At 43.0% G+C, this 24425-nt stretch overlaps 1 protein-coding gene across 1 annotated transcript; it reads right to left on the bottom strand.

Annotated features, from left to right (window-relative positions):
* Positions 1-446: 446 nt before the first annotated feature.
* On the bottom strand, positions 447-23661 carry SLC25A37 (solute carrier family 25 member 37). Its single transcript, XM_067543704.1, has 4 exons — positions 23468-23661; positions 9387-9615; positions 7325-7381; positions 447-5600 (listed from the first exon to the last, which is right to left on the bottom strand). Exons 1-4 carry the CDS (start codon positions 23639-23641, stop codon positions 5080-5082), a joined length of 981 nt encoding a protein of 326 aa, XP_067399805.1. The 5' UTR covers positions 23642-23661; the 3' UTR covers positions 447-5079.
* Positions 23662-24425: the final 764 nt, after the last annotated feature.

Genomic DNA, 24425 nt, shown 5'->3' with positions numbered 1-24425 from the left:
TTTACCCAACAGCTGATCCGTGCCAAGTCATCCTGTCAGTTACTTCTCTGCCCCAGCTCATCTTGTTTTAAACTGTGGGCCTTTGTCTATGGTACTTTTCTGACTTCCATTACTTATCAGATCTCCTTACAATCTTCAATATATTTATTCTCAACACTCCTGTGAGGGAGGAAAAGGCCATTAGGACTATTTTACAGATATGGAATGGAGGCAGAGAAGCTGAATGACTTGTGTAAGGGTCACAAATGAAGTCTGTGGCACAGAAGGGAACTGAACCTGGTTCTCCCAAGTCACAGGTCAGCACCCCAACCACTGTTGGAACTTTCCACGCTGACAGAAAGCTGCCATTTACTGTGTTTGCCTAGTGCCTAGCGAAACAGAGTGTTGAGGCTTCCAGGTGTACCACAATATAAAAGTTAAAGTAAAATAAAAACCAAGCACAAGTCTGACATGGACAAAGTTCAAACACTTTATTTCCTTGAGCTCCAGTGTTATAACTGTAGCAGCATTTCAGAAACCCAACTTTCTGCAGTATTAAATATCGGTGTGTTCTCTTTAAAAAATGTACAATGTTGAATTAAAAAAAGCAGAAATGCAATTTTAAAACATCAACTTTTTAAAAAAACTTCACACTCATTCTCTCCCTTAAAAAAATGTGCGTTTGTTGCAGCCACAAAGCAGCAATACCTCTGTTTCACATACCAAGTTTGTTTTAACATGTCAACAGAATGTTATTGGCAGAATAAAAATATTGAATACATTTTTTATTTTTTAAGCTGCAGCCTACATGAGATGCAACTCAGCATGGCTTTGGTGGAGATCCTTTAAACTGGAGATGCAGCACGGAAACATTGGTGTTGATAAACAAGGGTTAAATTTTAATAGAGTCCTGCAAGACGAGAAACTGGGCAAGGTTCTAAGATGTCTCTCTCCCAAGTTAAAGTTACCGGTCCATATTTGATTACGTAATCCTGGGCAATATTCTGTATTAAAAGGCTATGTTTTCAAATGCTCACCCTCATCCAAACAACAAATCCAACCCAAGTTTCTAAGTAAGTGGCCAGATTTTCTTAAGCACTCAGCAACTGGGAGCTCCCACTAGATCAATCGGATTTTCTGCAGGGATCAGCTGCTGTGCAAGCTCTTAAAAAAACATCACTGCTTTCTAAACAGAAGCGGAACTCTTCTTAAAGTTTGGCACCAACTATAGGCACTGACCCCCTGAAGCTTTTCCTCTGGCCTGCAAGGACATGGGATCAGGTTCTGCCTGGAGCATGGCCAGGGTGAAGTCATCACAAGGGTTAAAACTGGGAAGTCAACAGAAAGGAAATGTTTCATAGAATTTATGCAGGTTGCTGCAGAGTTTAAGAAGTTGACTTCAGACATTACAGAAAAGTTCATGCTGAAAACAGACTGTTTTATCTGTTCTTCTAAAGAAAGAAACTTTGTTCATTTAACATCAAACCTGAGTCACAATAAACTAAAATAAAGAAGTCGTATGCCCCAAGAAGGGCATAAACAAGGCATCGTGGAGCTCCAGCTGTTTCAAAATGATTTTCCAGAGGAATTTTGACCTGCATATTAGAGGTTTTCCTTTCTGGCCACCAGCTCTACAAGCTCCCTCAGGACTGTGAATGTCAAGCCGGGTTCTAGCTTGCTTCCTCAGCATGGAAGATTGCAATGCACGGCCAGGAGAGAATCCCAGCTCACTCTCAGCTCACTGCATCCCTCTCTGCAGTGATAGCAATACTGAAAGATTGACCAAATAACTGAGTAGATGCAAATCCACCCTTATTCTGTTGAACAATGTGGTGATACTTGGAATTTTTGAAGGGGCCTGAACAAGAGAAGTACCCATCTCCATTTGAATCTGGACACCCAAGTACCATCAACATTTACCCCATAACAGGAATTAATTTTTTGCATGCGGAAGATATGGAAAAGAAGGTCCTTGGACTATAGTTTACTTCCTTTTATAGCATGACTGAAATATTACTGCAATTTAAATGTTTACTAATTTCTAAATATCACAGACACCAACAACTTTCAAGTGCTAAGAAAGGAGGAATACCTCTCAAATGTTGCTTGCCCATTAAACAATCAAAATTAATGCAAACATCTTCTCATTGAAGCCTGGTTTAACCAAGCTTAAAAGCCTTCACTGAAGTCTGAAGCTACATTCCAGAAAGTTTACCACACCCGTACTTTGGCTGGTTTAAGTCCAACACATATGCTGAATACAGATCAGGTGTTTTTAACAAGATTCTGCCATACATTCAGCATGCCCTCAGCGCCACTCACTTTTCCTTAAAAGTTAGGGATGCAATTTTTCATCAAAGCTGCCTAAACAAGACTTCCAAATTATTTGAAAATCTCAAGCTAAAAAACCCTTCCAAGCTTGCACCTGTTTTCACACCAAGCTTTTGGTCCAAAGATGATCCCTAATGCTTTCTAAGGTCAATACCATGCTCCCAATAGCCTGACGTTCAAATTCTGCACTTCGAAAAGCGAAATAAAAACGAAGCTTAGCAATAAAGGAAAACTGAATAGACATGAAAAGAATGTTTCATAATCCTTATCATTGGTAAAGAAAAAAAACTTACACAAGTTGCATGTACATTCACTAGAGAAGTGTTTCTTGTAGTGATTTAACTTCTCCAAATAAATATTGGTCAATGCATTACATTAAGTTTGGCAAATTACAAGAGTAAGATCACATGAAAGCCACCTTACAGTGAAGGACTTGACTGCCAGTTTGTCTCACTCAAGCCTTAGTACAATTCCCAAATTCTACAGTGACTTCCTTAGTGAAATTCATCATTTCTAGTGACTTTTCATTGTAAGAGTCAGACTCAGCTGTACTTTAAATGAAAAACTCCACGTTAAGAAAGTAAATGCAAAGGTTAGACATGGTAAAGCTTTACCTTTATCAGGGGAACAGAAAACCTAAGTAACTGGTACAAAATATAAGATCAAGACTTAATTTGCGGTTAAAGGAATGCCAACTTCAAATCTAGTCATTTTGAAAAAGTAGCTTCAGGTCCTATATGTTCTCCTAGGCCCTCAGTCAGTTTTTGTGGGTTTAGGATCATATTTTCCTTTTAAAAGGATTCTTCCACATGGCTATGTGAAAAATCCATACAAAATACTAAAGAAACAGCAAAAGTGATGCTATACAAAGCTGTCAAATGTAAAAAATGGGCAAACAGAAATATTGTCTGCTGTAATATCAGTTTTAGGAATGTTTGCATGTTTGTTGTTTCACTAAATAGGTGAATGGTTTTTGGGTAGAATCCATCTTTTCACACTGGTGTCTCCATTTAGAGGGGAGTACTACTCATGTTTCTAAAACTAGAAAAATCCTGCTAGGATTTTCATTGACTGTTAGCCACTTAGTCCCATTTCTAGGTAACCCTCTGGCTATTTGTTAATAAATTCAGCATCTATAGTTCAGCAACTAGTTCCGTTTTTGCTCTTTAGGCACTCAACTTTTTCATCCTCAGCGATATTATTGCACTGAATTTAGGTAACTTGGACCAAATATTAGATATTTAAAATTGAGACCCTGTATTTAAGACGTCAGTTTCATTTGGGGGGAAAGCAGTCAATGGTTTTCCTAACCTCAAGCGCAGGAGACACACTCTGGATTCAACATTAGGTTGTAAGGAGATGAGGTCTGAAGGCTAAGTGGAGTCATCCACAAACCTAGCTTGCAAAAAAGCCCACAAAAAAAGAACAGCGTCTGATGTGCTTTTTTGAATGCACAGAGTTCTTTTCCACAGAAGCACAAAACAAAGGATAGGATTTCATAGCAGCAAAGTCCCCAAAGCACTAAAATCCAGTAAATTTCAGGTTTTAGGAGACTTAATTTATACATACCAATTGGACAACAAGAAGCTGCTGTTTGTTGGCTTTGATTTACAAAAGGTTGTGATTTTGCTGCTCTCCTGTTTAAGGTTTCACTTTCCAAGTCTTTTTTTTTTTTTTTGCACGGTGATTGACAGTTTCCTTGTGGTCAGTATGCAACTCTTACAATTCAAGATGAGTTGTCTTACAGAACTGTAAACTGATACTCTGCTCCTGCACTCTCATGCACAAGAGTAACATTCTGCATGTAAGTGAACACGAGTCCTGCACAAAGTTACTCATCTGCAAGCAGAATCCATTAGTGGAAAATAAGATTATGAATAAATAAAAGTCATGGAACCTACTAGCTATTAAAACGCCATAAAATGTACCTTTAAAAATAAGTTTGCCAAAAATACTCATCTTTAAAATATAATCTTAAATCAGCTATTGGTGTAAAAGTTAGAAGATTTTTTAAGAGCAACCAATGATTTTGGCTGTCCAACTTGAGACCCCTTAAACAGACAATTTTCAGAGAGCATATGCTCAGCACTTTCTAAAAGTCGGACCCCTTTAAGGTATCAAGTGGACACCATAAAATTGGAGACAGCCGACATATGTACACATGAAAATCCTGGCCAGAGTTTTGGGGGTGAATGCTATGATTAAAGCCATTCTGGCTGTAAAAAACTAAATGCTTTGGTTCTTTCTAACACATCATGATGGAAGAATTCAGCCTTTTTTTTTTTTTTTTAAACAGCTCAACTTCCAGCTGTCATAGTATTAAAACAAAATTCCTACATAGAAAAATAAAGGATAAACATTATCCATCTATTTTATATTATGTCATATATATAAGTTTGTTCAGTGACAGGATATTTAATTTCTTGGCTGTAAAATATCCCCACAATGCTATTTTTCCCCCTATGTAGTCTTAAGTTTTCTGGTGAAGTGGTTACACTACATTTTAGAGCTAATCCAGAGGCAAAAATATCTTCTACTAATTTCACTTCTCCAAAGCGATCAACATATATCGTAAAAAGTCTTTAGACAATTTGATCCTAGCAAAGAAGTTGCCAAATTTCTCCAGTGACCACTTAATTCCCTTCCCCACCAAAGACAGAAAAGTGAAATTCACTTGTGAATCCACTAGATATCTTGCATGTTTCACAACATTAGTGAATCCCAGAGTTTACACAAATGTCGTCTGAACCTTAGGCTCACTCTAGTCCTTCAATAAGAAGCTCTTTTTTCCAGCTTGTGCTTTGTGAGGAAGTACTTAAAGAATTCATACACTGACCAGGCAATGGCAGTTGAAGGCATCTGGTAAATGACACGAGCTTGCACCCCTCGGAAATACCCAGGGATACCGCCCAGCTGATAAACTGTCCTGAAAGCATTGGCCATTCCTGAGAGGTGCCCACTGATGTTCACCGAACTCAAGGCCATGTTTTCTTGAGTGTTGAGCAACGTCTTACACACATCAAGGGGTGTGGTGGCAGCTGCAGCCATGGCCCCTGCAATAGCACCAGAGACTATGTGCGAGCGGGGGTTATATTCCCGGTGTGGGTTGATCTGCTCCTGCATGAACTCATAAGTGATGAAGTGAATGGCTTGGAAGGGAACATTCATGGTGAGCTGCGTGGTATAACTCCGGTAGAAGGCACCCAGTCCTTCAGTCTTGTGCACTGTTCGGATGCACTCCAAGACTGTTTTGTAGGGGGAGTTGTACATCTGCATCCGCTGCTTCACCACTGATTCAGTAATGCCGCAGGAAGCCACATGGCACCAGATGGGATGGATAGGCAGCCAATGGGATGAAAGAAAAAAGTTAGACAAGTTCTTTCGTAATTAACGACATCGCAGCTTATAGCTATGCTCCCAATTCATGTGCACTGCAAACCTCCCCTTCACCAGTGGGGAGACAGAACCCTCAATTCCTCAGTAAGGTCAAGATAATTTTAGAGATAACAGAGACAAGAAGAAAGCTGTTCCTGCTTCTTTAGAAGTCAGTGGCAAAATGCACCATAGCAATACCCTTGTTACGGCAATGAAAGTATGACTGTGTTAAGTGACTTGGTCAGAGGTTGTACACACTCCGCGGCAGAGCTAGGACTGCAACTCACAAGTGCTTGGCTTGTGGTCTCATGCTCTAAATAGCCACTATGATGTTGCCTTATCAAAGAAGGTTTTTCAGCTGAAAATTAGAAAGTTCTAAAAATTCTAGTTTGAAAAAAAACTGAGAAACTCATGAGTTTTTGCAAGATCCCCAGAATCTTTTTCTTTGAAGTATACAGTAAGACACCTCACATTTCTAAGTGCTTTATGGAAAATGATGGAACTGATGAAAGCAACAGCATATCAAGAACATTCACTAGTGTATATTTATTAATGTATGGCTACTGAAGAGTAAGCTAAGCCAGTCAGAGTGAGCAGGAGCTGCTGGGCTACTTAAGTGTATAATGTTTGTTGGCTTCCAAATCCAGAATGCATTTTTCATGCAACACTGCAAATTACGGACTCCAATTGGCAGTTACTCTGCAGGTGATTTATTGTGCAGATGGGATGCTCTGAAGACTCGAGGTCTGGAGTGATATCATGGCCCACTGACCCCAGTGGAGCGAGAATTTCAATGCAGGAGTCTTTCTACCAATTTAAAAAGGATGCACACAAAGGAGCAATACCCAGAAACCAACAGGCATTTACCCAACTATATATACTGTGCTCAGCACCAGAGTATGAGGGCTTTAAATATCAAGTACCATGCTTAGAGAATAAATAATTACCTCTAATTTTCTTACAATTTCCCCAATGTGCCTTCATGACATTTGCAGCACACATCGGTTTATATTTTCGTAGTCTCTGGCTGCAGTTTGTTTTTTTAAACAAAAACAAAAATGACTATCGAGTTGGTTTAAAAAATGCATAACAGCTAGAAATGCATTCAGAATGTCTTGCTCTTCAATAATTGGCTTAGAAGAGAGCGTAAAGCTGTCAATGGAGGATCTATTTTATTCATTAGTTTAAATTAGGACAAAATGTGCTCAGACTCCACACAATTGAGAAGTTCAATCAATTTCAACTGAAGTGATCAGAATTTCTTTGCACAAGCTTACCATGGTCATTAGCACACAGACAGTGAAAGAGTTGTGTCTCACTTCTCAACTGGGGAGTTTCTAAGCCTTTTACTTTCTTCTAGGTCTAGGTTGGATATTAGGAAAAACCTTGTCACTAGGAGGGTGGCGAAGCTCTGGAATGGGTTACCTAGGGAGGTGGTGGAATCTCCATCTTTAGAGGTTTTTAAGGTGCGGCTTGACAAAGCCCTGGCTGGGATGATTTAGTTGGGATGGGTCCTGCTTTGAGCAGGAGGTTGGACTAGATGACCTCCTGAGGTCCCTTTCAACTCTCATCTTCTATGATTCTCCCCATGCCTTTCCCCCAATTCAACTGCACTTCCACAAACAGTAAAATACATTACCTTCAGCCGGATTCATTACTGCATCATGGAGCAATGTGGCCATGCTCCCGGCTATTCCTGAAAAACAGAAGAGTTCCCTTCACAACACAAGCCTTAACGGTGCTGTAGGTTAGCCTAGACCAGTGTGAAGCCACTATTCTAGACAGGCAGTGCATAAAGTTACGCAACAGCCTCAAGTCCCACGGCATATTCTCCAAGTTAACAGTCATGAGCTCTTCACAGAGGTGTGATAAAATCCATCCAGAGAACAGGTTGGAAGGGACATCTGTTACAACTGAACGTGCTGGCCACTGGAGTTTGGTCAATATGAAAAGTCACGGAGCCCATCCAGTTCCCCTATGACAGAACGGACGTAGGTAGGCTTTGCTAGAAAACTGCACCAGTTTAACTAGAGCGTGTAAAAAATATCCAAACTACACTGATATAAGCAATCTTAACACTGGTTTAAATGCATTTAAAACTGGGAGCCTGCATCATTTTACCTAGATTGATTTTTGACGTTAACTTAAGTTGACATAATTGCTAGTGTATTAAAGGCCTTACATATTCTTTAATTAGCACTAGTAGATGGACATCACTTCATGCACAGCTATATAGCTGTACTGGAAAACTGTGTAGGGAAGGCCTTATAATCAAGCAATTTAATGAAAAAGATCTATTTCACATCTGCTCTGCTGCACAAGTTTAAACAGAAGTGTCAGATGCAACTGGCCAGTCAGTCACTGCTTGGAGTATTGCATGGAAACCCAAGATACCCTACATCAGCAGAGTAAGAACAAAGCCCTGATATTTTAAAACTACAAATGCATTCACCACAATGGATGCTTTAGTGTTAGAAGCATTAGACGCCTCTGAACCTTGGTCCATCTGAAAATGTAACATTCAATGGCATGTTCAGTTTCAACACCATCTCAAAATACATTTTATATATGCCATGGCCCTAGCTTGGGGTAACACTCAGCCAAGAGAGGCATTGTAGGACTAAGATGAACCAATTCCACTCAAGCTTTCACAGGTTAGGGCCAGGAGGGACTATCAAGGTCCTCTAGTCTAACCTGCGTGTAACAGGCCACAGGGTCTCACCAAGTGATCCCTGCATCCATTCTGTAACATCTGATTGAGCCAGATCATTCTTCCAATGCAGTGTGGCCAAGATCTTTTTGGTAGAAGGCATGATGGTGGCCACCAGTATCCCCTCTCCCCCCCTTTAAGAAGCCTCTCCCCACAGAAGTTCTAATAAGCCCTTTCTGCAGTTCTTACCCAGTGGGAGAGAGATGACTGCCACTCAAAGCAGAAGCCTGCAACATGAAAGCTTGTTTCAAAGCCCATCTGTTGCCTACGGGTAGGTCTGAACAGCAGGGAGATAGATTCCCAGCCGAGGTACACACAGACATGTCAGCACCAACTGAGCTAGCACTCTCAAAATGGTATATGGCTGTGATGGCATAGGTGGCAGCTTGGGCTGGTGGAGCAAGTAGGCACCTACCGCCCTGGATGGGGTTGTATTCATGGGGCTAGCTTAAGCCGCCATCCATGCCGCCACTACCACGCTGCTATTTTTGATGCACTAGCTCAGTCAGAGCTGGCAGGTGTTCTGTGTACCTGAGCTGGGAACTGCACTCTCTGGTTGCTATGCAGACAGCCCATGTTGCAATGGTTCACCCTAACACAGCAAAGTCCTGCAGTGCCGATTAGTGTTATTTAGAGGCCGGATTATCCAAGCAGCTCAGCAACTATACAAAGCACCAAAAGAAAGGGCCAGCTTTTCAGGAAGACCTTGGTACGGTGGAGGCAGAGCATTTTTGAAAGCCTGGCCCTCAGTGTCATAATGGAAACGGCTGACTGCCAAGCACTTAGAAACCTGGAAGTAGGTTTGCATCTCCTGCCTCCCCTCAATCCACACACGAACATGTACATTTCAAACATCTGTGCAAGACCAGGCTGATGCAACAAATAAAGCCAGCGTCAAGTTTCAGGAGCACAAGAATAGGGAAGCCAGACCACAATAAAAGCATGAAGCAGGCAAGAGACAGGTGACTAATTGCAAACAGTTGCAAAATACCATTGGCCAGGTGGCTATTTCTTCCATGGTGAATAATGTCACTTAAAGTCCTTTTCATTTTTTCATAGCAGGCAAAATACATTGCGTGGGCAGGGCCAGCCCCCAGCATAGTGACGTTAATTCCTCGTAAAGGCCTCCAGAAGCCTTCAGTGTGAATAATCTTCTTCAGGGCTTCGTACACACTCTTGTACTGGGCTTTGGGATCTGGATGCAAACTCTGCATTCGGGTCTGTAAGAAGAGGAAAGTGCTTTAATTAGCCGTCTTGAAAAGAGAGGTGTGCTCATTCTACAGCGCTGCAAGACCCCTGCAAGTCGACGTGCGCTTCCCTGGTTAGAAATGTGAAGAATTCTATTCCGCAGAGCTCTGGCATCTCCAGATTGTGCCATATTAATCCTCATCCTACTACTGAGAGAATCTAAAACATTATTCGGAGTGTGTCAAAGATGCGCTCAGTGCCATAGAGAAGCTGCAAAGTCCAGTTTAGAAACTCAGAAGACACCCCAGTTTGTGTCACAATGCAGCACTGACATTTAAAGATTTCAGAAAACCCCATGATGCCATTGCTTATACTAACCTCCAGACAATGACTTCTCTGCTAAGTCATTAGCAACTACAGCTTGTTGAAGAATTGCAATTCCCAAGGGTAACAGACCCACTGGTTCCCCATCTCCACCTTGCCTTCCTTGTGGGATAGGTAACTTGGGCAGGCAGCACATTTCTGCTGATGAAGGGCATCAAACAAATGATCTGTGCAACGCATGCCAATGCAGATATTCCAGCAGCATACCAGCAGGGGCTGCTACCACCTAAGCTACTGGGGCTCTTTCACAAAAGAAAAGCACCTCCATTGGCACAGAGCCCAGGAACCAGTCTCCAAGTTATAGGACAATGCAACCTGTTAAGGCTAGTAGACCCAGCTAGACTGTTCTGCATTACGTCCACAACTCCATAGTGATAGCAAAGTGTTTAAAATATGCTTGGCACGACTAGGTCAGGAGGTTAAAATTCAGTGGTCATAGATTCAAAGCATGAATATACACGTGAGGTAAATTAGGAGACAAGAAGTTTGCCAACTTCATGCCTTGCTTAACCCAAACTCCCTTAGTGAGGAAGAACTGGGCTTTTAATTTGCTCCTGTTATAACCGATACACTATTTCCCCATTCTACCCCTCAGCCGGTTTTTAGTGCTTGTTTGGTCATTTCCTGACAGACTCAGTTTACAAGACAATTAAAACTGATCTCAAGAGTCATGTGCAGCAGAAATTATTAAGAGTAAGTTCTCCAGCAGAGTGGAGGAAAACAGCAAGACATTGCAGAGTTTGTGCAACCCTTTAAGCAATCCAATAGAGCATGTTAACATACCATATTGCCTGCTTATCAGACCCTGCAAAAAATTCCACATTTTCTCTCTTCTGCAGAGTGAGGACTTCTTGTGTACAGAAGTATTTCAACATCGACTGCCACATACAACAGCTAAGTGCACTTTATAATTCGTGACAAAGAACAAGCTGGTAACATTCCATGCCTCTAAACACAGCCACATTTTTGTTAGCCCCCAAAAAATGTAATTTGAGAATGTTGTCAAAAGGTGAGGCCACCTGGAAGAATGAGCAAAGAGGCTTTTAATTTTGTAAGCAGGAAAAGCAGATCTCTAGAGAAGCCTAATTTATCTATAAGTGATTGATAAGCAGCTTCACAAGAAAACAGCTACTAGCTTGGACACTGTCAGCCATTAGTGATAAGCACTCCTCTACCACCTTTTACATCTGGATGTGAATGCTTTACACAATCTAACATCCCTTTACCTACCTGACAGATGAGGCGATGTGAATTGTTCATGCTGTCAAAGTAACTGAGTCAGGAAGAAAACCCAGGCATCCCAATTCTCAGTCCCCTGTTCTAACCACTAAAGAACACTCCTTCAAATCCGCTGGCAAGGGCCATCAATGGCAATATTATCAGGGCTAATTTAACAATTTAAATGCATCTCTTTGCCTCACATTACATCTAGCTGGGAAGTGTTAGACTGCATGAGACATTCTGGTCCCTGCTTGCCCATATAAAACCCAAATAAAATTTCAGGCTGTAAATCTGCCTTTTGCCAACCCAATACAGTAAACCCCAATTAGACATAACTACCAATTAAAGAAAGATACAAGACACACGAAGCTAGTTCCCGGCACATTGTTTTATTTGCAGTAAATTCACTAACACTCAACACAGGAATTATATTTATTACCAGAGAGGCCAATTTACAGCTGGGGAATTGCAACTGTTGGGCCTACTAAGTGAGTCTAGTAGGTCTAAGCTCAGCACACATCGATCAACCTATCAACACCAGGGACCACCCCGGTAACATACTGGGGGAACTTCCAGAGACAATGCGTGCAATTTTAGTAACATTGTCTTTTCTGCACAGCACAGAGAAGATGGGTGTATCTAAGTATTTCTATAGCCTCTACCGCAGCAATATCCAAGTGTCTCACAATCATTAAAGTGTTTGTCCTCACACCACCCTGGAGACAAGGAAGTGTTAGCTCCATTTTACTGGTAGGGAACCAGAGCAGAGAAAACCAAATGCCTTGCGGAAAGCTACACTGGGAGTCCGTGGCAGAGCCAGGAATTAAATCCAGATCTCTCAAATGCCTTAACCACAAGTCTATGCTTTCTCCCCAGGCATTGTCATACACTCTCAAGCAGTCACACTGGGAACAGATGACCTAATAAAAATCAGAGATTAGGCAGCCAGCCTTTAATGATACCATAAAACATGCCTGTATTATATAAACAAACACTTTGCACTATGCTTAATCAAATTCAATACTAAAGAAAGAAGGGCTTAAGAGTCTAGTTACAAAGCATGTCAAAACTTTCCCTGTTTCCTGCAGAAGTATCTAGAATTCAGCTAGCCCTTCGCTGGTTATAAAACAATGGTTACTTTGCCTTCTCTCTGATTCACTGGACACAGGAGGGTGCTAATTCTATCAAGTGGAAAGCCTAAATTCCTGAATGAATTCCAAAAGAGAGAAACTTTGGCTAAAGTAAAAAACAAAAACAAAAAAAGCCAGGTGGTAATTTATAACTCCGACCCAGCAGAGAGTTTAGTGCAGGATCATGAACAAAAGCACGGTAAGCATTACACAATCTTCCAATCCCCAGACTAATCTCTGAAGTTTAATCAAGTTCCTTTAAACAACCCAATGCTCATCCGCATTCACAGCTCTCTAATCGAAAAATGCAGAGCTTTTTCTTCTTTTAAAGGGAGGGGGGAAATCAATAAAGGCCCAAAGATATGACAGGGAAAGTCAAATAAATTAACCAGTTTCTTACAGGGTGGCAAAAAAACATCAGTTCTATTAAAGAGGCTACACGCCACACTGATTTCACACTAGGACAGGAACAGCCACTCTCCCGTTTATTTTGGAATCATGTAAGTTGATTTTAAAAACATATGTTCTGACAAATCACATAAAGGGCCATCTATAAAAAGGACACTAGGAGGCACTTGCTCTCTAACCATAAGCACAGAACTGGACTCAAGACTCTTTGGTTATACTGCGAAGCGCACTTTGTGATCCTGGGGAAATGGTTTTCCCTTCCCTGTGCCTCAGTTTTCAAATACCCATCTTAAATATGTTTAGTTGCCTTTGTAAAAGTGCTTTGAATACAAATAACTATGTTCCAAGATGGGAGAGAAATGTCACAGAATCTAATCTAATATTTATAGAAATTCTTAAAAGTTCATTGATTCTTTTTAATTTATTTGTTTATTTATTTTTAAGACTTCCCCTGAAGTTTATGCAACCCAAACATTGCTCCACTAGGCTACCACACTACTGCCACTAGAGTCGACATATAACAATGGCAAAAACAGAAAATGAAAATGCATCAGTTCTTCAGCATCCAAGCAAGTTCGAAAGGTAAGCCAGAAGCCAACTTGATAAGATTCCCTTTTTAAAAAATTTAGTTTTGAAGACAACGGAATTAACAGACAAGGTAATTTATTCAAAATCTCCAACAACTTTACCCCTTCCACTGCCACGTTGCTGAATTTTAATTGCTGTGATTGACAACGCATAAAATGCCACTTAAGGCCCCCAATCCTGCAAACCCACATGTTAACTTGCCTCAGGCCAGGACTACACTTAAAAATGTCAGTAACACAGCAAAGTCTGTTGGGAGCGTGATTTTTGTGACCATTTTATAGCAGCAAAGCCCTAGCGTGGACAGTTATATCCTTGAAAAAAGCATTTTTCCAGTTTATTTTGTTCAGGGAATGGATACCAGCAAAAGTTCTTTTGCAAGTAAATCTTATAAGCTGCATCTACACTAGGAGGGTTTGCTGGAACAGCTACATCAGTAAACCTTTTATAATGCACACTAGGCCTCACATGCAGTCCTCATGGTTGCCTACTTGGGAAAATCGACCGGAACTGCTAATGCAGAATAAACTATTCCAGAATAGTTTCCCATGTGGACACTATTCCAGAACCAAAGTGATTTTATTCCAGAACTACTCTGCTTTGTGAGTGAGTCAATTATTCCAGAATAAAGTCCATTTGGGGAGCTATTTTGGAATACCGATTCTGCAGTATCACATTCCACAATAGCTATTCTGGGGAATTTCCCCATTTAGAGAAGGCCTCAATGAAGTCAGTGGGCATAATTACCTATTTAATGTGAAGTGTGCACACAAGCTTTGTTCAATCAGAGCCTTAGGCCCTGTCTACACTAGCACTTATTCCAGCAAAACTTGTGTCACTCAGGGGTGTGTAAAAAGCACCCTCAAGCGACATAAGTTTTGCCAATATAAGTGCTTGTGTGGACAGCGCTATGTCGGTCGGAGATGCTCTTCTGCCGAGATAACTACTGCCACTCGTTCAGGTGGGTTTTATGATGTTGGCAGGAGAGCTCACCCCCGACGATAATGCAGCTACACAAGCGCTCTTACGCGCCACTGTGTCGACGCAGCTGTTCTGCTGCAAGTTTTAAGTATAGACTAGCCCATACACCCCAGCTATTACTGATGTCAAACCTGGCCAATCCTCGAGCTTTGATATTATCTTTACAGCTCAAGTCAGAACATGGCACATAAGATGCCGAACGTAGGTGTCAGACAAAAACCCATTACCCCTTTTCACTGCACTATCTGTAGTAAGGAAAGCAAAACTTCCAACCCAACTTGAACAAATTGCTGTTTGGGGATTCACTGGGCCATGTTTGTTTTATAATTTTAGAACACAAACTGATCATCCAGAGTGTACAATTCTTGGCTGAAAGCCAGGGAATCCTGATTAGGTAAACCCACATGCCAAAGAAAAACTTGGGAAGACAGCTCAGTTTTCAAAGGCAACCAATCACAGGCACTGATGAAAACATGTGACTGCACGCACAGACCCAAAGGAATTGGGATGTTTTTGAAATACTTCTGTGCCACACCCTTTTTCGTCATGCAGGTTTCACAAGCATGCAGCTCCTGTCCACCCTTTCTGCACAGATGAGAACACGTTTTGGTCCAATCCAGAAGAATCTGATTTTAAAAGAATGAATATGTTTACTGCTTCTCCGTGGGCTCTATCCTGTCCAAAGCAGCAAGTATTAAACATTGCAAAAAGGCTCTATCATTAAAACTAAGAGCTTGACCCTGTGAGATGCCAAGCATCTGACCTTCTTCTAGATTGGTTTATGATCATAGCAGCCATGAATAACGTACATGCGAAGGATAGTGCACTGGAGACCCTGTGTTCTATTCTCCGCTCTGCTATTGGCTTGTTGGGTGACCATGGACAAGTCACCTGCCTCAATTTCCCCATTTGCAATATGGGGATAATGATACTGCTCGCCTCTGTGAAGTGCTTTAGATCTTATGATCAGCTTTCTTTTATTGAAAGATTTAGTTTTCCCCACCCCACAGAAAGAGTCCTTCACTGTTTTGGAGCAAAGAGGAATGGCATGTTAATTCATTCTCAGTTTATTTGTTTTATTGTAGCAACTGAAGTCCCCAATCAAGTTAAGGAACCCACTGTGCTAGGTGCTGTATATACAGTAAACTTCTCTGTGCAGGAGCTACCTTATAATCTGAGTAGACAAGACAACAAATGGGAGAAAAATAGTAATATCCCCTATTTTTACAGATTGGTAAACTGAGATACAAGATTAAGGGTATATTTACATAGCAAAAAAGAAACCCATGGCAGCAAGTCACAAAGCTCAGGTCAACTGACTCAGGCCCACAGTGCAGAGCTAAAAATAAACATGTAGATGTTCCCCCATGCCAGGTTCCAGAACCTAGGTTTCAGCATGAGCAGGAAGGGTCTTCCAGCCCAGGCTCCAGCCCAAGCAGGAGTGTCTACACTGCTATTTCTAGCCCTGCAGCACAAGCCCAACTCAATTGACCAAACCTCTGAGACGCACTACTGCATGGGCTTGGGGTTTTTTACACTGTGTAGATGTAATCTAAGTGACTTGCTGAAGCCTATAGCAAAGCCAGGAATCTGAGCCCAAGTTTCAAGAGCCCCATGTCTCCCACCCGGTCTCCACTCCCAAGTCAAACAAGCTATATCAGTGGAAGTGTGACTTGGTCAGGATAACTGCATCTAATACTAGGGGTTTTTGCCAGCATAGCTAGATCCATCAGGAATCACAACTCTTCATACCCCAACCAGCAGCTATTTCAGCAGTAATCTGGAGTGTAGACATGCAGCCTCAGACACTACGCCTCAGTTCTCTAGTTGGCCAATCCGCCTTTTCAGATTCCTGCATGAAATTAGCAAAAGGTTCTTTAAAAACCTCACATCCTCCTTGCTTAAGTGATCAAGAGTTTTACCCCTGCCCACTTAAAATAATCCTCATTGCATAAACAGCAAAAACCTATACAACAATTAAGATTATCCCGTTAAGCTGGTTTCACTTTATCTAAAGGAGGCAATGATGAACACAGGCTATTGAATCCATTGCAGAAAGCCAGGACATGAACAATGTACATAACTAGCTGGATAATTTAACACCCTGTATTCACCAGCCCTGTCCACTGATATGTAATGTGTCTATATAACAAGTTGAATGTAACAGTTTGATTGGATCAGGCACTAAATGCACCTAGGTCCGCTGAAGTTAATGGGAGTCTGATAAGTCCCTTAGGCAACAGTATACTATAGCGGAACCCACAATTATTCGTTTGGTCTGGGCAGGCAAGTAAATCAAGAAAAATTCAAATGTTTAGGTTAATTCCACCACCACTATACACCCCGACCCCTCTCCAAAAAAATTCTAGACATTGCTAGTCACTTAGGATCTTAACCATTTAAGAAAATGAGTTTTGGAATTCTCCTTTGAGACAGACCTCACTTTCTCTAGTGCTGTTAATCAGCACGTGGCTATTATGAAAGAGCTGGCTAGACTCCCTACCACAGTCTGAATTAGTCCTGCTCTAAGCAGTTGCATTAGTTCAGTTCCTCCCTCATAAGCCAGGCCTTCAAACAAAGGAGGAAGCTTTCATCTGCAATGTATATTTTATTTAACTCTTTGATATTTATGACAAGCTGCATGGCAGAACCATAGGGACTGTTATATTAAAGCAAAAAAGTGATTCCATGCTACAGACGCCAGTTTAATAACTAAGTTTTACTTCAAAGATAGTACACTATAGAAGTTCTACTAATTACCCCTTCACAAGATTATTCCTCCTAGCTCAGAACTTCCATTACTGCCCTTTTAACAGAATACAGCAGTGGTTCTCAAGCTGTGCTGCAAACGCTACTTGATGACAGGAAGGTACAGAATCAGGATCAGGATCAGGAAGGGTAGTGGACAGGAAGATCAGAATACTAGAAGGTGTGAGAAACCCTATGATACTGCAGTGAAGGAATGAGTGTATTCAACTGATGTGCATGGTTGATGAGCACATGGCAATGGTGTACAACAGTTAAGCAGGTGCATTTCATCTAGCAGGGATACATTACAGTAGTGGATTTTGAGCAGTGGATTCCCAAGTGTGGTCTGCAGAGCACTTTGCACCTGGTCCTCAGAAAGCAGGAAGGTCACAAATTGCCCTCATTTCCAGTTGAGAAACTGCATTTAAAAAAAAGTTATATGAGGAGTATAATGTATCTTTATTTTCATGAAAACAATTTCTATACCAGCCACCAAAATACTATTCAGGCACCAAGGGGAAGAGGTGGGGTTCACACTACAAAAAGTTTGAGAAACTCAAGTCATTGGGAGAGCTGTAGGAAATGAGATTTACTTCAACAGATGGAAGAGAAGTGTGGGGCAGGATTAGGTAGCAGTGGCGGATGGATGCTGTGGGGGGGTTAATCTGCTCCATCTTGTCTCTTTCTTTGACTTTAGTTGGGGTAAGTAATGCCAAGATTTTTAAAGGCAAGAAGATGGGCACATTATAGACCAATATAAACCCAAATAGATGTTTAATTTTCAACCTAGAGAGAATATTGACAAAGAATTAGAGTTTAATTTACTTCTATAAATTGCATGTCAGATGAAGGACCTCTTCATAGCTAATAACAGAACTCCAAAAAAAACCTGTCTGGACATTTACTGATTTAGTGTTTATGAAGTGATTTCCTGGAAGCCGCACAAAGTGAATACCTATATTTCATCACTAGCATTACGTAACTATAAGCAGAAATTCATCAGTCTTCTTGTAAGTAATGTTTAGTCGATTTTTTTGAAAGATGGAATTTTAGTGTCACAACCAACATACTTGACTACAAGTAATCTGCAGGAACTTCTACTTCTCTAAGATCATTGCTGGGATACTGATCATTGCTATTATGCAATAAAGTCACTAGAAGTCAAGCTTTTCAACAGTCCGAGACATGGAATACATACTCTGAGCCAGACTGTGTGAGATGACTGTCTCCATAAGCGTCAGGTGCTCTTACTGTAACCTAGGAATTCCAGCCAGATGACTTCCTTAGTATAAAACTCCTGTAAGTACTTTGAAACCTATTGCTTTTAACAGGCAATTGTATTTATAGTTTCACTCTCACTGCAGGGGACATGAAGATCACCCAACCTAATCAGTGAAAAAGGGAGAGGTTCCTAGAAGAAGATGGAAGCTTAGGCGCACCCTGTGAAACATGAATTTTTCCAAGCTATCAGACCACAGGACTGAGACACAAACTCCTGATTTCTAATTTTAGCTCTCATGACTCCCTTTGAGGTCTTCAACAAGCCAATCAACCTCTGCACCTTCCCTTCTCCATTTCTTCACAGACTGTTGCTGAAATGGCCTCCTCCTCTCCCTTTTCCAGGTACTTGGCTCTATCTGGCATAGCAGCAACTATGAGACACCAACGAACTCCCAATAAAGTGCCCTGCAGTTTCCTTGTGTTATCGTGAGAATCTGCAGGCAGCATCTTGAACTTCCAAATTCTGCTGTCCCAGCAAACATGGTGGCTCAACATAACACCTACTCTTAATTAAGAGCTACTCATGAAAAGCACTTCATAGAAGAGGTCAGTATCAATATCCCCATTTTGCAGATAGAGAAACTGAGGCACAAAAGGGAAAATGATTTGCCCAGCAGACCCCTAGCAGAGCCAGGAATAGAACCCATGTCTCCTGAGCCCCAGTCTAGGGTTTTAGCCACTGCACAACACTGCTTAAGAGCAGGCTACGTGGATCGGGTTTTGCCATTACTCCTGTGTGATCCCAATGGGATAAATGAAGGCAGAATTTGGCCAAGTATGTGGTGAGGTCTGTCTGTTTTCTACCTATGTGAGCAACTGTATCTTCCAACAATACTGCACAAGGCTGAAGATCAGTTTGTTGCATTACACTCCACAAGCAGCTGCATTTCAGTGATGGGCAAGTGACCATTACATGGAAGTAGTTTGCAACGTAATAGACTGGCAATGCCTGATGATTAAAAAGGAACATGCAAATGGAATTAGAAGTGTGTGATTAAGAGATAATCAACTCAAAGGACTTTTTTGCTAGAGAAAAAGGGTGGGGTTTGTTGGGTTTTTTTTTTTTTTTTTTTTTTTGCAATTCATTGTTGCCAGCTTTCATTCCTAACCCGTCAGGGCTTGAGAGAGGAGATACAGTGGAAGGCAGCATGGTATATTTAGTGAGCAAAGCACAGAACAAGAAATCTGAAAGTTTGAATTCTCAGCTGTACCACTGACTCACTGTGTGACTTGGGGCCATTGCTTATGTTCTGTGCCTCAGTTTCTATATCTCCAGAATGGAGGTAACATTTACCTGCCTTTAAGTGCTTTGAGTTCTGATAGAGTACGCTATCTAGTGCAAAGTATTACAGTCAAGACATCACCCCACTCAGAGAAAACTTTACACTCTTAGTAATCAGGCTGTGAAGCAATTTAGGACTTTCACTCTGCTTCACCATGAAGATCTCATTGTATTTAAGCTTTCTACAGAGGAGCTCTGCTTAAAAGAAAACTATCTCCCTATTCCTATCATTTCCCAGTAGAGGAAATGCCCTCTTGAGTAACACTGGAAACTCCTCAGTGGTGATGTGTAACTCTAACCATGACTTGGCAAAATATAGTAAGCTCATTTTACCTGCCTATTAGCATGAATATGGAGGTGGCGTGGAGTTAACGTTAACTATTTACACCATTCCTGTAAACCATAGGAGAAAACTAATCCCCTTCAGCAGACTTTTAAAAAAAGCATGCTTCAGCATTTGTAATCCAGCACAATTTAGGGACCTAAAAAGGTTGCCTGAAAGAACCAAAAGGAATTGGCTCATTAGACACTCCTGATAGAATGGGAGTCAGGAATAAGAGGGGAACAAACAGGCATAGGAATATTTCCTGTGCGCTTATCTGTCCAGACCCTGTTAATGCACGGATGTTGTTGGAATTTCCTACCCTTTCCACCAACTCATCTTCTTACTGTGGTTTCACACATCTCTGCACTAACCAAGGGATAAACTAGAGGAGCAGCTTCCAACCTTTTCCATACCAGGATTTACTTGGGAATCCCTTCTCCCATTTAACAAGATTGGAAAGGCCGGCAGCCTTAACCCCCATTTGAGAACCTACAATCTAAAGGGCCTATATAGGTCTTTCCCATCTTTAACTTATTACAATTAGGATAACATGCTTCTAGATAGCTAGAGTGAATAAGGCAAGGATCACTTGTTTGACATAGGAAAGAGAGCTTAGTGGACTATTTTGAAACAATTCACTTCTTAACAATAACATGCCCTACTATTCTAGCAGTGTTTATCAAACTATGTATTTAGGAATACTGGGGCATAAGACATACTAGAGAGGTTGCGAAGACCAGCAACTTTGTACAAGATATTCTTATCCGTGATCAGTAAGTGCTACTTATGTGCATTGAGCTAAAAAATTTACAATATTAACAGCTTTGCCTCATGCCAGATGTAAGGTGGATATCCTCATTTGACTAATGGGGAAAACAGACTGCAAAACAAAACAGACAGCAGCAAGCCTCAGAACCCAGGTCAGACTCATGCTACAGGGGTAAAATTAGCAGTATAGATATTCCCCCTGGAGCTGGAGCCAGGTCCCAGAGCCTGGACTGCAGGCCAAGGGAGAATGTCTCCACTGCTATTTTTTGCTCCATAGTACAAGCCCAAGTCAGTTGACCCAAGCTCTGACAGCCACTGCCATAGGCCTTTTTTTTGTTTTGTTTGCAGTGTAGACCTGCCCTCGAGACACTTACACCAAGCTACAGAAGACATCTGCAGTGCAGCCAGAAACAGAACCCAGGCAGCCTAATGCCTCATTAACCACAAGGCCATCCTTTCTCTCAGCACAGAGAGTTAGTCCCAGATCTGCACCGTAAGCAAGTTGAGCCTCCCAATTTCGTTTTTACTTTTGCACTGGATTTTGCTGAGATCATACACAGAGCTGTGTTAGACTCAGATGCGTCCATTTGCAACCGACTAATTTCACTTAGCATTTCAGGTCACAGCAGAGTTCTGTCTGGTTTCAGACAAACACATATGAAACTAATGTATTTCACATTTTTCCACCCAAAAGCCACATGCTGGCCCAGGTTTGCAAACCTTCAGTGAACTGGGATTTGCAATGAAATCTGGGGCCAGAAGAACTCCACCAGCTTCCATTACCCATGTTTTGCTCCTATTCTTAAGCCCACCAGCTCACTAAATGCATTGCGTCAGAAGGTTGATGCAGCTCTTAAAAGGTCCTTGTCATTTACAATCACACAGTTTGCTGTCTTTACAGCCTTTTTTGCTGATTATATGCTAGTCTCTTTGAGAATGGATATATAGGTAAACAGAAGTTAAGAATATGTTTTGGAAGTCAAAATAATGACTGTAAGATGCATACAGCCTCACACACCTTTAAAATCTTCCATTCATTACAGAGGTAGTAACTTCAGTGTCCTAACATCCATACTAACTTCCACTGGAGTAGACTGGAGCACAAATGGGCCCACCTTCACAGCACAATACTTATGTATTATTAGCAGCTGGTCAGAAATCAGCAGCCTGCCAGGACCAGCATATACATATACAAGCCTTAAGTCAGAACTAAATGCATAAAACCACAGTATTAACTAGTAGTTTTATTTCACTCAAGAAGGGAAGGGATAGCACTTGGCCACTGAGATTGGTTAATCAAACTCTGCCCTCATGCTGGGCAAGGAGGGTGGCTGCTGAGCTGTATGTATGACTCTACAGGTTGCAGGTAGTGCACACCCATCATTTAAACAAGGATTCTGCTCTGGCTCCTTTCTGTTGACCCTCCCCTAGATCACTAACCTGGGCTTATAGGTCAAGCATCCTGGAGATGCAGACTCCTCAGAACTTCTGAGCAGACTGCATGAGCTGTTCGACATTCCCACCTTCTTTAAAAGCTCTCTCTGCTAGCAGAACATGTTAAAACTCCCTTGAAAAGGAGCCCAACAGGTTCCACAGACAGGTTCATTGGTGGTTGCACAACTCAAGTTATTAACTTGACACTTAAAGGCAAACCAGCTCTTCCGCGATCAAGTGAAAGAGGAACATGATGATCCAAGATGGACTTTTACTCTCTAATGAGCCAAACTGCACTCACCTGCTCCTCACACACTGCACTGGTACATCCTCCCCATTATTTGGGCACCTTCAAAGTCAGTAAAAGAAGAGTAAGCGACTGCTGCAGGATCAGCAGCCCACTGCACCTTCGTTCAGACAGTAACCACACTCCTTGCTTTCTCCTCTCTGATGCTCTGACAGGTGTTTAGAGTGGCACATGCTTTAGTCCCAGGCACACAGGCCTGCCCAGGCAGGCTGGCAGTTTTCTTGCATTTGCTACTAGAAGCTGCAGTCACTCCCCATGCACCCTTTGTACGCTACTGCACAGAATCAGGAGGGACCATATGCCCCATGCGCCCCCCCTCCCCCCCACTTTTCACAACAGGGCAGAAAGGAAGTGGGGACTGAGAAACCGCTACCCCACCCCCACACTAATATATAGGAGGAAGTAGCAGGTGCCCACCTATTTACTCCCCGCTTATGCAATGATGCATAGAGAGAAATGCACTCCTAATGAAGAGGGAAGCAGTGCTTAACATGTGCCAGGGCTTGCCAGGGCTGAGCCGGGACACCGCCAGGTTTGGGCCGGCTGCATGCATTATTAATGTAACGAAGTGCTTGACCTTCCCCCCCCCCCCCCCCCAGCACCTCTTTCATTACAAATTAAGCACTGACGGGGGGAAACAGCAGCCCCCCCCCACCCCCAAACACACTCGCGTTTTAAGGAGGAAAGCTGAAAACACGCGCCCCACCACACGTGTGCAATAATGCACTGGGGAAGGGAGCCCTCCACCACGCAGAGGGGAGTGGGGGAAACTGCAGGCCCCCCCCCCCGCGTTGCCAGATCAGAAGAGGAGAGAGGGAAGCACCGTCACCCCCAGGTGTGCACCAATGCACGGGCAAGGAAGGAAGCTTGCACACACACACACACACACGCGCACCCCGTTTGCAAGGACGCAGGTAGCACCGCCTCCCCCACACACACACAACGAGGAGCCCTCCCCCCCATGTCCCGCGGGAGCAGCCCGTGGCCCCAGCCCAGCGCGGGAGCAGCCCTGCCCTGCAGCGCCGCGCACCTTGACCGAGTCCACGGGGTACATGACCGTGTGTTCCAGGATGCCGGCCACCGCCCCGGCCGTCATGTGGGTGGAGAGGGAGGCGCCGCTGGGCAGGCTCTCGTAGTCCTCCCCCGGGCTCTCGGCCTCCATGCCGGGCAGCCCCGCCGCGGCCCGGCCGCAGCTCAGCGCCATCCGCGCGCGCACAAGGCGGAGGCGGCGGCAGCGGCGGGGGGAAGGAGGGGCGCGAGAAAGTTCACTTCTTAAAGTGAGACCTGCCCCCCCCCCACCCTCGGATAGGCCACGCCCCCGGGCGCCCTCCGCCAATGGCAGCCCGGCTTGGAGGCTGGGCTGGCCGCTGATTGGGGGGGGGTCGCTCCCCTTCCATTCTGACGTCAGCGCAGCTCCCAGCTGCAACGGGAAGGAAGCCCTGCTGCAAAGCTCGGGGAGGGAGGGGGCAGAGGTGTGACCTCTGGGGGGGCTGGGGTTCCCACAGCTGCAGCAAGGCCTGGTGGGCGGGGGGAGGGACAGTGGGGAAGCCACGTGAAGGCAAGAGCTGGAGTCTAGGGGTGGGCTGAAGGCAGGAGATCTGCATGCAAGAGGCTCCAAACGCAGGGGTTCTCAAACTGGGGGGGTCGTGAGGTTATTATGGGGGCGGCTGTGAGCTTTCAGCTCCAGTGCATGCCGACAAGGATGGGGGGGGGGGGTTGTTACTGCCTGAAATATTTTCAAAGGGGGGCTCAGCCAAAAAAACTTTGAGGACCCCTGATCTAAGACATGATCACTGAGAGAGCCCTACATGTCAGAGACTTCAGTGCATGAGCAAGGGCCTCCAGTGGAAGAGTCTTCTCTAGGGATGACTGGACATTTTTCCATTCAAACAGGTTTTGGGATGGTGGTTGGTTTGGTTTGGTTTTTTTAACAGACAATTGGGTTTTCCACTTACATGGATTCCCTTCCCTCCACCCCAACTCCCCCC

Source organism: Emydura macquarii, unplaced genomic scaffold (genome assembly GCF_026122565.2).
Source record: "Emydura macquarii macquarii isolate MOO-44397 ecotype Brisbane River unplaced genomic scaffold, CSIRO-AGI_Emac_v2 contig_967, whole genome shotgun sequence".
Taxonomy (NCBI): Eukaryota; Metazoa; Chordata; order Testudines; family Chelidae; genus Emydura; species Emydura macquarii.
The sequence above is the reverse complement of the archived record's forward strand: the minus strand, read 5'-3'. Positions and strand labels throughout refer to the sequence as shown.